At 47.4% G+C, this 14,540-nt stretch overlaps 1 protein-coding gene and 1 pseudogene across 1 annotated transcript; both read right to left on the bottom strand.

Moving 5' to 3' along the window:
• Positions 1 to 221: 221 nt before the first annotated feature.
• On the bottom strand, positions 222 to 701 carry LOC114903671 (annotated as a pseudogene).
• Positions 702 to 1,870: 1,169 nt separating this feature from the next.
• ZNF544 (zinc finger protein 544) lies at positions 1,871 to 11,017 on the bottom strand. The gene is given in 6 exon segments (XM_029236734.1): positions 1,871 to 1,934; positions 1,936 to 1,953; positions 1,955 to 3,872; positions 7,549 to 7,632; positions 7,920 to 8,076; positions 9,319 to 11,017. Coding segments are annotated over 6 exon segments (2,442 nt in total). The 5' UTR covers positions 9,520 to 11,017.
• Positions 11,018 to 14,540: the final 3,523 nt, after the last annotated feature.

Genomic DNA, 14,540 nt, shown 5'->3' with positions numbered 1-14,540 from the left:
AAGCAGAGGGGAAGCTCCACAGATGGGTGGGGCTGGTTTAATGGCACACTTTGCTTTAGGATTAAAAGGGTAAGAACCAGCTGTTAGGATGAACGTCCTTGAAATGCCAAAATGAGGTAGCACTTGTTCTGGAGCATAATACACCAGATTCCCTAGTCCCTCAGACATTTTTTTTTTGGCCATTTTACGGTTTTATTAAACAAAACGTGCACACGAGCTGTCTATTCATTTTCTTCGCTGTGCAGCCTGGTGTTGGGATTGGTGACTCTGATGGCCAGCTGGGCTGCTCTCTCTACAATGGCTTTGCAGTTCCTGGAGGAGGCGCTGTGCGCAATGTCAGCACAGTAAGACTTGTTGCAAGTCAGCAGCACTTCAAGCTCCTTGACGTTGTGGACCAGGAACTTCTGGAAGCCACTGGGCAGCATGTGCTTTGTTTTCTTGTTGCTCCCATAACCAATGTTGGGCATCAAGATCTGGCCCTTGAATCTCCTGCGCACCCTGTTGTCAATGCCTCTGGGTTTCTGCCAGTTCCACTTAATTTTGACATATTGGTCTGACTGGTGCTGGATGAACTTCTTGGTCCTCTTTTTGACGATCTTGGGCTTCACGAGGGGTCTGAGGGCAGCCACGATGCCGAGTAAGAGATGGCGGCCACCTCCGTAGGCAGCGCCGAGGACCTCAGACTTTTTCTTATAGCACATAATTCATTCTCTACTATATTTTTTGCTTACCCATGGCCAGATACTGAACGCAAGAGAGGGGACAGCAAATTAGAAGTTTCATGGACAGACCTTCAATGAACCCTGCTTTCCTGCCCCACTTGTCAGTCTACAGCTCTGACAGGGGGGCTGTGACCTCCACTCCTGCAGCTCCCTCTTTGCAAGTTCCTAGCTACAGCCTTTCCCACTCTGCATCTCCAGGCGATGCTCTCACCTGCTTTCACCTTGCTCAAACCTGCAATAATGGCCTCTCCCACTTGCTTCACCACTGATTTACACTTCAGCCTTTTTTTGAACATGCTGCCGAGTTGACCTTCTTAACCAACCATCTGTGCACATGATTTTATATGTTGTAACATTCTGTGTATATACCATTTTGAGCCCTGTTTTCACTTCACTTGACATCTTTTGATTAGTCAACCTAACTGAGCAACAAACTTAAGTTAGAGCATGACAGAGTCCCTGAAAAATTGAGTCTACTTTTAATTCCAATAAAAATCATTTTAGAAGACTTCCCATCATTAGTTTTCCTTCAATTTGTTTTTTGTTTGTTTATTTTTGCCATGCCATGCAGCGGGATCCTAGTTCCCTGACCGTTGATAGAACCCAGGCCCTGGCAGTGAAAGGACCAAGTCCTAACCATTGGACCACCAAAAAATCCCCCAATTTGTGTTGTTAATTGCTGGTTTACACTGAACATGGCTGGCTTCAAATTTCATTACCAAACACCAACTTCCTCATGCAATGGTTTCTTCTTAGGTTGAGTGTTTGGGGCTCTGTGTAAAGAGTATCTTTCAGTTCCCCATCATCTCCATGAATGTGGAGACAACGTCTGGTTGAGTTTGCATGGCTGTACGCACTAAAAAGACTATCTGGTGGGTACAGCTCCATTCTGTGTTTTCTAACTTCTGCCAAGAGCTCTGACTGAATGTTTTTCATCAGTGGTCATATTCATGACCTAAATGCAGAAGTATATAAATTTTAGTATATATACAAATCACATGCGCTCCTTTTGGAAACTGCAGGCTCCTGGATTTTACTGCTAGATATCCTGATATAGTAAACTGAGGATAAGCTTGGTAACATGCAGTTTCAACACACACACTCCAAGCAGTTCTGATGTATATGGTCATTAGACTACACTCTGAGAATCATACCTTGGTCATCTGATGTCTAGTAAAGAAAGTCTGGCAGTCAGCTTTTCCATCTTGATTATTCATAGGGTTTCTCTCCCATGGGTTTTCTCATGTTGAATAAGGGATGTACTATAACTGAAAGCTTTTCCACACTCATTACATTCATAGGGTTTCTCTCCAGTATGGATTCTCTGATGCCTAGTAAGTTGACACCGCTGGCTAAAGGCCTTTTCACAATGATTACATTCATAGGGTTTTTCCCCAGTGTGTGTTCTCTCGTGTTTTGTAAGGGTTGATCGATCATTGAAGGCTTTCCCACAGTCAATGCATTCATAGGGCTTTTCTCCAGTATGTGTTCTCTGATGTTCAATAAGGCGTGACCTCTGACTGAAGGCTTTAGCACACATGTTACACTGATAGGGTTTCTCTCCAATGTGTATTCTCTGATGCACAATGAGGGGAGACCTCTGGCTGAAAGCTTTTCCACAATGACTGCATTCATAAGGTTTCTCTCCAGTATGTGTTCGCTGATGCACAACAAGCTGAGATCGCTGCCGAAAAGCTTTCCCACAGTCATTACACTCATACGGTTTCTCTCCAGAATGAATTCTCTGATGTGAAAGAAGGTGAGAGCTCCCAGTGAAGCCTTTCCCACATTGAATACATTCAAACGGTTTCTCTCCAGTATGAGTTCTCTGATGTTCAATAAGGTGAGAGCTCCCAGTGAAGGCTTTGTCACACTGATTGCATTTATATGGCTTCTCTCCAGTGTGAATTCGCAGATGCCTAATAAGCTGAGTGCTTCGAATGAAAGATTTTCCACACTGGTTACATTCATAGGGTTTCTCTCCAGTGTGAGTCCTTTTATGTGCAACAAAGTCAGAGCTTTGACTGAAGGACTTTCCACAGTGAGCACACTCATAAGGTTTCTCTCCAGTATGAATTCTTTGATGAACAGTAAGGTTAGAGTTCCACCTGAAAGATTTTCCACATTCATGACATTTATATGGTTTTTCTCCAGTGTGAGTTCGTTGATGCCTAATAAGTTTGGAACTCTGGGTGAAGGATTTCCCACACTGGTTGCATTCATAGGGTTTTTCTCCAGTGTGAGTTCTCTGGTGTACAACCAGGTCATAGCTCTGGCTGAAAGACTTCCCACACCGAGTACATTCATATGGCTTTTCTCCCGTGTGTGTTCTCTTGTGTACAACAAGCTTAGAGCAACAGCTGAAAGATTTTGCACACTGATTACATGCATATGACTTCTTTCCAGTCTGAATGATGTCACAGTCAGGAAAAGATGAGGCCACGTGGAAGGCACCACAGTCCTCCTCACATCTGAATGGTGCCTCTCCAGGATCACTTATTTCGGTTTGTACAAGGCATTCATCACACTCGTACTGACTTTCTCCAAAATTCATTGGCTTGTGTTCATTCAGAGACATGCTATGATTAATGCTGTTTCCATCGTCCTTACTGTCATTGCCATTCTCTGCTGAAAAAATTCTATTAAGAAAATGAAGGGAGGTACCACAGTTGAAAGAGTCACTACTGACAGTATAATCATAAGGTTTTTTATTTCCCATTTCAACATTTGCAATTTTATTCAAGTAAGTGCTCTGACAGAAGGCTCTAGCACTTTGATGACCTTCACAGGACTTCAGATCAGCCCAGTTTTTCTGATGATTAATGAAAACCGAGTTCTGTTTCAACCTTTTAACCTGTGAGTTGGGCTTATGGAAATGTATCCTTGTGGGTAATGTTGGAGGTAGAAGGCTTAGACTCAGATAACTACCCCCTTGAGCAAAAAGTCTCTCTGAGGTAAGTACTGTTTGACTCAGAGAGTCCTCCTGGTGCTTCCCTAGCTGGTCCCTCCAATGCTGCACTTCTCCTAATGACACCAACCAGGGGCCCTCCTCCTGTACACAGTGTTTCATTTCCATGTGGTGAGATGGCTCTTCTACAGCAATACCCTCTTCAGAAGCTGACTCTTTCTTTTCCAGTGTAGTCTTCCAGTCTGAAAGAAATCCAAATTGCCTGAATTACTGGAGAAGCATTAGGAGGGGAGAGTGGGATGAAGGAGACCACCAAGTATGAGAGGTATCTCTGGGTTTGTTTCTAATCCATGGACTGTAATTTCATGTAGGGTGTGAAAGGAAGGGATGGCTCAGCAAAGAGAAAATTAGTGGTAAAATACAAAAAAGCAAGCAAAGGTAATGAAGAGATGACTCAGGAGGACTGGTCCCCAAAGAGGGAGCAGAGGAATAAAATAAGCAGGGAAGGGTGAAGCTTAAAGGAGAAATTCACACAAAAAATTTGGGTCTGAAGGTATAAAGCCCTCAATCACCACAACAGATACCTACATTCTCTTTGCTGGGACCTGTCAACATGATACCTTATTTGGAAAAAGGATCTTTACAGATGTGTTAAGGATTTGAGATGGGGAGATTATCTGGATGGGCCCCAAATGTTATCATAAGTGTCCTTATATGAGGGAGGCAGAAGGAGATTTGATACACACAGAGAAAGCATTCTGAACACAGAGCAAAGAGATCTGAAGGTGTTGGCCTTAAAGACTAAAGTGATGTGGGCACAGACCAAGGAATCCCACAGCCACCAGAGCCTGGAAGAGACAAGGAATGGATTCCCTACTGGAGCCTCTGGAGGGAGCATGGCCCTGCTGCACCTTGATTTTAACTCAATGATACTGATTTTGGACTTGTAGCCTCCAGAACTGTGGGAGAATCAATTTGTGTTGTTTTAAGCCACCAAGTTGGTAATCTGTAATAGCAGTCACAGGAAACAGGATCTTAACACGTGCCTCAACCTTATGATCCACAATCTTAGTCTATCCATTTCCTGGTGCTGGATCTTGAAACGAGATCCCAAATACCAACACTAATTTTTTTTTTTTTTTTTTTTTTTTGCAGTACGTGGGCCTCTCACCACTGTGGCCTCTCCCGTTGCGGAGCAGAGGCTCCAGACGCGCAGGCTCAGCAGCCACAGCTCACAGGCCTAGCCGCTCCGTGGCATGTGGGATCTTCCCTGACCAGGGCACGAACCCGTGTCCCCTGCATCGGCAGGCAGACTCTCAACCACTGCGCCACCACGGAAGCCCTAATTTAATATTCTTAATGCACCATTTCCACCATCACTTCAGGCTGCCCACAGAGAAATAAAAGTCCCTTTAACTACTCCAGAATTGATGTCACAGACTCCCCAGAAAAGTGCTGTGGTCCCTGAAGCAGGGTGCTTGGCCAGACTGGGCCACAAGTGGACTCCACGAGCTGGCGACTTCTGAGGCTCGATTTCCTTGGCAGTAAGCCAGCAATACGAATGCTTAGCTAACAAGGGTTACGTCGAGGCATAAACGAATCAGCATGTGAGCCTCACACAGTGCCTGGCACACGGTGCACTGCTATACATGGTACTGTTGATGTCGTCACCCTTATTATGGTTCTAAAGGGGATTCCTCCGCCTGTTGAAGATACTGGGCCTTTAACAAAGAGTGCCACAGGCTCCCAGCTCAGGATCCTTGCCTGCGTCCTCCAGGATTCCCTTTTTACTTGTCACTTTGTCCACATACTGTCCTTTTCAGTCAGGTAGCCACCCACATCCAGTAATATCAAGGCCTTTGCCCAGGGTCCCATGCTTCTCTCCCTATGCCTGCCAAGGAGATAAGTATCCTCCATTTGGCAAAGTATGACCTACACTCTCCGGCTATCCTTTGACTTCCAGGAGGACGTTTCTCTTCTGCCCAACAAAGACCTTCTTTCCCTCATGGAGAAGGTCCTTATCTATGCCCAACCCCTCCCACGACCAGCACTGTTCTCCTTCCCAAGACTCTGCTGTGTTCCTTTGGGGTGTTGACTTGGAATCTCTGACGATGAGAACTTTTCAAATGAAACAACAGCCCCATGAAGGGGAGTGAAAGGGTATTTGGAGGAGGAAAGGAAAGAAACCTTTGAGTGGCTAAGATATGTCCAAGATGTGCCTGGCTGTTGGAAACTGGGCAAAGGAGGTTAAAATTCTACAGTAGCATCTGCACCAAGATCTTGAAATAAGGAAGACAGATTGTGTGGGTCAGCAAGAAAGTAACGTCTATGACAGAAGAGAAGAAAGACACTGCTGGTAAACTAAATTCAGAATGATGTCATTTGAGAACCAAAGGTAAGTAAAAGTAGGTAAGAGTTCAGAAGTAAGAAATAACAGAAGCTGCAGGCAAGAGAGTAACAGGGTAAAAAGGCGCAGGAACACATGAGATAAATTAAACGCCTCCAGGCTAGGGCAAGGTGGTATAAAGGACAAACATGTTGCTTATTGCTAAATGAAAGGAGCCACTCAGCAAAGAACACGTACTGCATGATTCCAACTATAGGATATTCTGGAAAAGGTAAAACTACAGAGACAGTAAAATAATCAGTGGTTACCAGGCGTTAGGGTGGAGGGAGGGTGAATAGGTGGAGCACAGAGGATTTTTAGGGCAGCGGAGCTACTCTGTACGATACTATAGTGGTGCATATATAACATTATATATTTGTCCAAACCCACAGAACGTACAACACCACAGTGAACCTAATGTAAACTGTTGATCTCTGTTGATAATAATTTATCAATATAAGTTCATCGACTGTAACAAATGTGCCAAAGAATGCAAGACATTAATAATAGGGGAAACTGTGTGGGGTGGGGTGGTATACGGAACTCTGTACATTCTGTAAGCATGAAACTGCTCTAAAAAATAAAGTCTATCAATGGGGACTTTCCTGGTGGTCCAGTGGCTAAGACTCCGTGCTCCCAATGCAGGGGGCCGGGGTTTGATCCCTGGTCAGGGAACTAGATCCCATATGCCACAACTAAGAGTTCTCATGCCGTGACTAAAGATCCTACATGCTGCACTAAGACCCAGCACAGCTAAATAAATAAATAAATAAGAAAATAAAGTCTATGAATTAAAACAAAACAACAAAAGATCAGAAGCAGCCCAATTAGTCAGTATGATGAACATGTTCTAAAATAGATTGTGGTGATGGATACACATACTGCGAATATACTAAGAGGCTTTGCATACTTTAAATGGGTGAACTGTATGGTATGTAAACTGTATTTTGATACAGCTCTAAAAGAAAAAAAGAAAAAAAAAAGATAATTCCAATTAGGCTGACACACAGGGTAGGAGGTGGGCCTATGGGATGAGGGGAGGTGGGAAAGGAGGTCCAGGAAGATTTAGTAGGAATCCTTCTGGAAGGCTTGGACGCACAAGTTTTTACCACACTTTGGAATCATCTTGAAGACATGGGAACGTCCAACATGGAGGAGGGCTGATCACCCAAATGGCAGAGCAAAGACCAGCCTGAAGGGGAGTGCTGAGGAGCTTCCACCCTGGGTAGAAGTCAGGATGAGAGGATGGAGAAAAAGAGGGGGCATGAGGACATGGGAATGGGATGCGGCAGCAGAGGGGTGAAGACCAGAGGAAGACGGGGACAGAAATGAACCCATGTGTGAGACATGTCCTGACGACAGCAACAAGTGTTCTCTGTGGGTGGGCTGGGCACAGAGACAGGCTGATGTGGATGAGAACACAGCTGCCTTGTTGGACATGAGGAGGCAGCAGAGGACACCCGAGCAAACTCCCCGAAAATGGCCTCCCTGCTCCTTGGACCTTAACCATTGGGCTGCTGGCCTGTTCTCACCTCGGGGAGATCCCGGCTCCACCCTCCATGGGTCCTCCCCTTGCTCCAGTCGGGCGATCACATCCGGTTTTGAAAGCAGAAGCCCTGGTCAACGGAGGAAAAACAGAGGGCTTGGTCTTCTGCTTGGTGACAGGCCCAGCCCTCGCCCCTGGGGTCAGACATGAATGGACTTGGAGGGCCCCCACATCCTCCCGAGGAGATTTCCCACTCCCTGAACGACAAGCCACAGATCTGCTCTGGAGGTGGAGTGAGCGGCAATACCAGGACCCAAATCTCAAAGGGACCCACTTCCAGCACGTTTTGGCCCAGCCTGGGCACACCCTTGAGATGAGCCACACTCTGGGTCCTGCTATGGGCAGTGCCTGCCTTACCCAGGGAGACCAGGTGACTGCAGGTCTCCAGAGTCACCTCACGGTACAGCATCCTCTGGGCCAGGTCCAGCTGTCCCCACTCCTCCCATGTGAAGGTCACAGCCACGTCCTTGAAGCTCACAGGTGGCTGAAACATCACTGGTGTTACCATGGGACCCTGCTTTCTCGATGAGGAGGTTGGGGGGACAGGACAGTACAGGGGAGGGAGAACCCCTTGCTCAGATCAGACCCAGACTCAGGCCCATGGCTTTTTCATTTCTGCCTGGGTATCTCATCTACCACTGGTCACACCAGTGATCCCGATTTTCTGTTTTGGGAAACAACGGGGACCCCTCTTGGAGATCCCCGTCCTCAGCCTCTCTACAAAATCACAGGTTGGAAGCCAGTCAAAGAGGATGCTATAAATCAGGGGTCAGCACACAGTGGCCCATGGGACAAATCAGGGCTGTGGTGTGTTTTTAGAAGGCTAATGCCATGAGCTGAATTGTTTCCCCATGAATGTGACTTATCTGGAGACAGGGCCTTTATGGAATTAATGCTAATGGAGGTCATAGGGCAGGGCTCTAATGTGATGGGACTGGTGTCCTTACAAGAGGAGGAGGAGAAACCAGAGGCCTCTCTCTCTCCCTACTATGTGGAGACATAGAGAAGGCACCATCTGAAAGCCAGAAAGAGTCCTCACCAGACACCAACCCTGCTAGCACCCTGACCTTGGACTTCCAGCCTCCAGAACTGTGAGAAAACAAATGGCTGTTGTCCAAGCCACCCAGCGGGTGGTATTGTGTTACAGCAGCCCAAGTAGACCAAGTTGGCCTCTCTGCTTCACGACTTGCTAGCTGGACACCTGGACGTGTCCCTGAACTTCTCGGCATGAGCTGCCCTGATGCGACTATGAAGACAGCCTCCTGCACCGGGGAGTCTCACAGGACATGAGTGCAACTAACCCCTGGCACCCAGGAAGCACAGGCAAGTGTATGATGCTGGGACCCTGAAGGAGGTCAGGGACCTGCCCCCACCCGCCGTGTGCTGCACCGTGAGCCATCTAAGGGTGACTGTGGCTCTTTATGGGGACACTCTCAGCTGCCCTCCTGAGTGGTCTCAGTGAGGATCAATGGGCCCAGAGTGCCTGCGTGTTTATGGAGGCTCAGTTCTGCCTGCCCTCAAGGGCCCACTGAGCAAAAACCACAAATAAAAAGTCTGAGGCAGAGACCTGGCCCAGGGAACCAGGTTTGTGGAGTTCCTGGCTTGTTCATGCAGGGAGCCTGTAGACTTCACCCCAAGGCATAGGGCAGCATTACAGAACTCTCATGTGTGCTGGCCTGAGGAGTTGGGTGTTATCCTTGGACACATTTTACAGCCAAGGAGACTAAGGCAATGAAAGCAAAGGTCCCCAACTCACCTGAGACAGGATCTGCTGAGGATATGCCTCCATTTCCTCCTCATACCTGGAGAAGCTGTCCTGAAGAGGGCAGAGGTCCTCAGAAGGCAGGGCTGGGGTTGGGGGAACAATTAGGGATTCAGCCCCACCTAAGTATCTCCATGCTCCTGAGTCCATTCCCATCCCCAAAGGAGAGGGTGGCCAATGCCAGCTGAGGACCATCCCTTGGGGAGTGAGGGGCAGAGAGGCGGGGCTCTGACCACGTGTTCTCCCTGTTCAAGGCTCTGAGGTCAGCTGAGGTGGCCGAGCCAGCTTTCCAGTTGTGGAGAGGGCCAGTCTGCCTGGGTCCGGGCCTGGGCTACCCCAGGCTCAAGGTAAATGCCTTGAGGCACGTGCTGCGGTGTCTGAACCATGAGCCCAAAGATACACAGCAGTCCTTCAACACTCAAATAAAGGAGGGACCAGTATTTCCTCTTATTTCAAGATACTAAATAGGGAGAAGTGGAGGCAGTGTCAAAACAATTAACCGTACAATTAAAAAATATCCCAATGAAACATCAGCTGGTTTCTAAAAACGGAGGTGGGGTATGGGGACAAGGAGGATATGAAAATCACCAGGAGGACAGCTGAGGGCACTCTGAGAGGTGGGTATCATCCTTCTGGAGCTGCTGGGTGCTGCCCCACTGCCCGTGGGCCACACCTATTATCCCCTGCTTTGCTTAACACTGTCGTTGCTTCCCATACTCTGCCCATCTAGTATCTTGGCTGTAGTCACGTGACAGTCCCACTGAGACAGCCAGGCAAAAATCCTCCCGAATCTTGCCCCAAACCCTTCCCTATGTTTGACTCCCTCTCACCCTGCCTGTACCAAAAGCACACCCACGCCATGCCCACACACAGATGTTCACCACACCTAAGAAGGCCGCTGAAGACTCTATATGATGCTACCTTGTTCTGACATTCCCATCCATCCACGGGCAATCTCCTACTACCCGTGTCCATTTCCACCCTCTGATCCTCTTCTTCCTAGTCTGGAGACACCCTAGGGTGAGGGCTGGGAACACCTCCCCTCCGCAGCCAGACTGCCTGCTTTCGAAGTCCTAGTTCCACCACGTGCCTCTGTAGGACTCTGAACAGGCCTCCTTAACCTCTCTGAGCCTCAGCTGTAGACATCCGGGAGAGGAGCAGGCCCTGCCTTGTGGCGCTGCTGTGATGATTATGTGAGCTGCATTTATGATTGCTTAACATTGTGCTGACACACAGTAGGGTCACAGCAGATTTAATTATATTGGTTATAGCTGGACATAAAACTCCCCTTCTTTTCCTCATGCTGGACCCAGGAGGGGGCTGGGGTCCCTCTTTCTAGAGGCCTCTCTTTCTCCTTCCTTTTCTAGTTTCCTCTTTCCCTGCCTGTGAGGGGGTGGGGTTTCAAGGGCTGCCCCAGGCTTTATGTCCAGCCTAGACCTCCCTCCCAAGTTCCCTGTCACTGCCATTCCCTCCTCCACATCCAGCCATGCCTCTAAAGACTTGATGAAATAAAATTCATATTTTATGGCAAGACAAGAAAAATTTAAACATAAACTTTTTCTCTGTTTGTTTGGGTCTCTTCCCTCCCATTTAGTGTGTATCCTGTATCTGCATTAACCCTATCTCCTTAGGAGACAAAGTTCCTTCTTTGTAAGGGGTCACAGTGACCCACTACTGGCTTTGTACTGCAGCTCTGGATTACATAAACTGTCAACTCATCATTTGATATATGACTCTTTGTCTCAAAAATTTATATAACTGTGCTTTGATCTCTAGGGTGGAACAGTCCTCAGAGCTTTCTGAAAGACTGTTTCCTGAGTTATAATCCTTAGGTTCGCTTGAATAAAATGTTCCACTTCTCGGCTTCCCTGTGGCACAGTGGTTAAGAATCCGCCTGCCAATGCAGGGGACACCGGTTCGAGCCCTGGTCCAGGAAGATCCCACATGCTGTGGAGCAACTAAGCCCGTGTGTGCTCCACAACTACCGAACCTGCGCTCTAGAGCCTGCAAACCACAACTAATGAGACTGCGTGCCACAACTACTGAAGCATGCACCTAGAGCCTGTGCTCTGCAACAAGAAAAGCCATCCCAGTGAGAAGCCCACACACCACAACGAAGAGTGGCCCCCCCTCGCTGCAACTAGAGTAAGCCCGTGCACAGCAACGAAGACCCAATGCAGCCAAAAATAAATAAAACAAATAATTTTTTTTTAAAGTTCCGTTTCTTTCTTAGATCAACTATGGATTAACTCTATCATTGACAAGACTCCTGGACTCAACACAGCTGAGAGTGACCACGGTTCCTCATCTCTTGCACTTCGGCCTCCATCCTGGCTCCTCACTAGACATGGAAAGTCAGAGTCCTCCTCATTCTTTCTACTCCCTTGGCACTATCCCTTGCACTGAGTTATCCACCGCCTGATGCTTCTACTTACTGAGGCTCTGTAATCCAAACCCCAGCCCTCACGCACAACGGAATTTGTGTCCCTGCTCTCCACACCACTAGTCCTGCTCACCAATACAGCCCCCTCTCACACCGAGCCCTTAACTTGGGGCATCACCAAACACAACCAACACAGGCCAACACCCTGGTCCGGAGTTTGCCCGATGCCATTTACTCTGCCAGGACTGCCCCTAATTCTTTGTTCATCTGGACAACATATGCTTTCTCTTCAAGTTAAATTCAAAGTCCACGTACCAGTGGAAGAAAACGGGTCCACGTTCTGGGGCTGGGGTGGCCTCGTGGGTACAGCTGACCCCCGACGCGGGTTCCCGGGCCAGGCTCACCTGCGCTCGCGGGTAATGGCGGCACTTCCGGTGGGTGGCGGAAGTGCGCGCGCTCGGCGCAACGAACTACAAGTCCCAGAAGGCCGCGGGCTGGCGGCCGTTTTTCTGGCTTCAGTGGCAGTTTTTCCAGCTGCTGCTGTGGCCGTTGCTCCGGGCGGCGGCGGCAGCGGCAGCGGCAGCGGCAGCGGCAGCGTCGAGGCCTTTGGTGTCTGGGCGTCGGCGACCCAACTTTTTAACTCTTACAACAGCTCGGGTTGTGGCTGAGAATGTTGCTCCCTTTAGCTCTGCCCCTCGGCCCCGAATTCACGGACGACTCTGATTCTCCTCATGGGCGTCTGCGACACAGGTCGAGGGCGCGACGTTCGTGTCTGAACCGTGCACGGCTTCGTGCTTTCCTCGTGGGCCTTTGCAACGGCCAGACCTGCCGTGGAAGTAAAGGGAGACCACCTGATGAGGACCACAGAAGACGTTTTTTCAGAGCCCGCTAGAGCAGGGGAGTCCACCACAGTCTTTGCGTTTGGCAAAGGCTCAAAGGCCGGCACAGGAGAGGGAAAGCTTGACAGCAACAAACAGAAATGGCCTCAGGTGTGTCCTGAGTGTGGAGTATGGAAGTTGGAGGCCGGCTAACTAGTAGTGGGTCATCCTATGTGATTGCTCGGGGCAGCTTATCTGGCTTTCTCTGGCGGGTCGTAAGTGGGACAGGGGCAAAAAATAGAGATTGTGGGTCAGAGAGTTCTGTTATATGTGGTCTGGCCATTGTTTGTGGGGCTAAGACCCACAGGCTTGGAAACCTGCCCTGGCTTTTCAAGGAGGGAGAGACCACAGGAAACCTTCCCAGGCCTGCCTTCTGGTGGGAACCACTCTGGCTCTACTTGAACCTCAGGCATCGTTAAGCACCTGGGTTGTGCTCTTGTGTCTGGGTTGCTCCTGTGACCAGTCTTCCTTGCCTTGACTCTCCTGGAGTTGACCTTCTTGGTTGCTTTACCCAAGGCCATTGCTTCTTATTTGCACACTTCATACTTGCTCATGTGACTCTGCAATTTGTATATTCTTCCAGAATGTCTGGAACCTAACTTCCCAAAGGAAAGTCTTGGTGGAGTGGTCTCATACCTCTTGCCCTGTGATTGAATTAGTCAAGGGCATTCTGGCCAAGGAGAAATGACAAGTCTGCTGGGGGCTTCTGGGGCAGTTTCCCTGTCTCTTAAAAATGGACATAAGACACTAGTGTGTCCCCTTATATTGCCTCTGGACAGTGTTGCCTGCATGTAATGTATAGAAAAGTACCGTCATGCCAGCACCATGAGGAAACCAGCCCAAGAGGCAAAGTCAACATGCTGAGAATGGCAGAGCAGAAAGATGGAAAGAAACAATAAGTACTGGGATCCTCCCGGAGTCACTGAATCAATACTGCCTATGCCTACCTTGGGGCTTTTCATTATGGTAAAATAGACGACGTTGTTTGTTTTTATTACAGAAAATTACAAACATACAAGAGTAAAGAGAATAGTATGATGAAACCCCATGCTTCCTCTATGCAGTACTCAGCTGCATTTACTGTCAGCATTCTGCTTTTTAAATTTAATCTATCCCTACCTGCTCTCAGCCACCGCTGGATGATTTTGCGGCAAATCCCAGACACATCATCTCACGCATAAATGCCTAAGAACGTATCTCTAAAAGATAATGATTTTTTCCAGAATAGACAAATCCATAGAGAAAGTAAATTAGTGGTTACCTAGAGCTGGAGGAGTTTTAGAGGCGATGTGAGTGACTGCTAAATGGATATCTGTGTCTTTTGGGGGTGATGAAAATGTTCTAAAATTGTAAAACTCGAGTATATTAAAAACCATTGAATTACACAGTTTAAGTGGGTGAATTGTACAGTTTAAGTGGGTGAATTTTATGTGAATGATGTCTCAATAAAGCTGTTAATAATCAGTACATAAGGTTACCAATATCTATTAGAAAAAAGATAGTACACCTGAAACTAACACAACATTGTAAATCAACTATACTCCAAAAAAATTTTTTTAATAAATAAATAAAATGTTATAAAAAAAAAGCTAATGATGGCACAACTTCCTGGGATGTCTGAGCGATTGAAAAAAAAAAGATATGGGAAAAAATGAGTTTAAATAGATAACTACAAAATCATTAACACACCTAAAAATATTAGCAATAATTCCTTAATGTCAAATATCCAGTGTTTACCCCAAATTGTGTCGTCTTAAAAATTTTTTGTTTATTCAAATTGAGATCTGAAAAAGGTTCACGCCTTGCATTTGGTTAATGTGTGCTTAAGTCTTGTAGTTTATGGATTTCCTCCACAAATGCTTTTTCATTTCCATTTATTTGTTGAAACCAGGTAAATTTTTACTACATTTTGGATTTTGGTAATGGTATCCTTATGGTGTCATTTCTCTTTCCCT

This window comes from Monodon monoceros, unplaced genomic scaffold, assembly GCF_005190385.1.
Source record: "Monodon monoceros isolate NGI ecotype Baffin Bay Population unplaced genomic scaffold, NGI_Narwhal_1 Super_Scaffold_10, whole genome shotgun sequence".
Lineage (NCBI taxonomy): Eukaryota > Metazoa > Chordata > Mammalia > Artiodactyla > Monodontidae > Monodon > Monodon monoceros.
The sequence above is the reverse complement of the archived record's forward strand: the minus strand, read 5'-3'. Positions and strand labels throughout refer to the sequence as shown.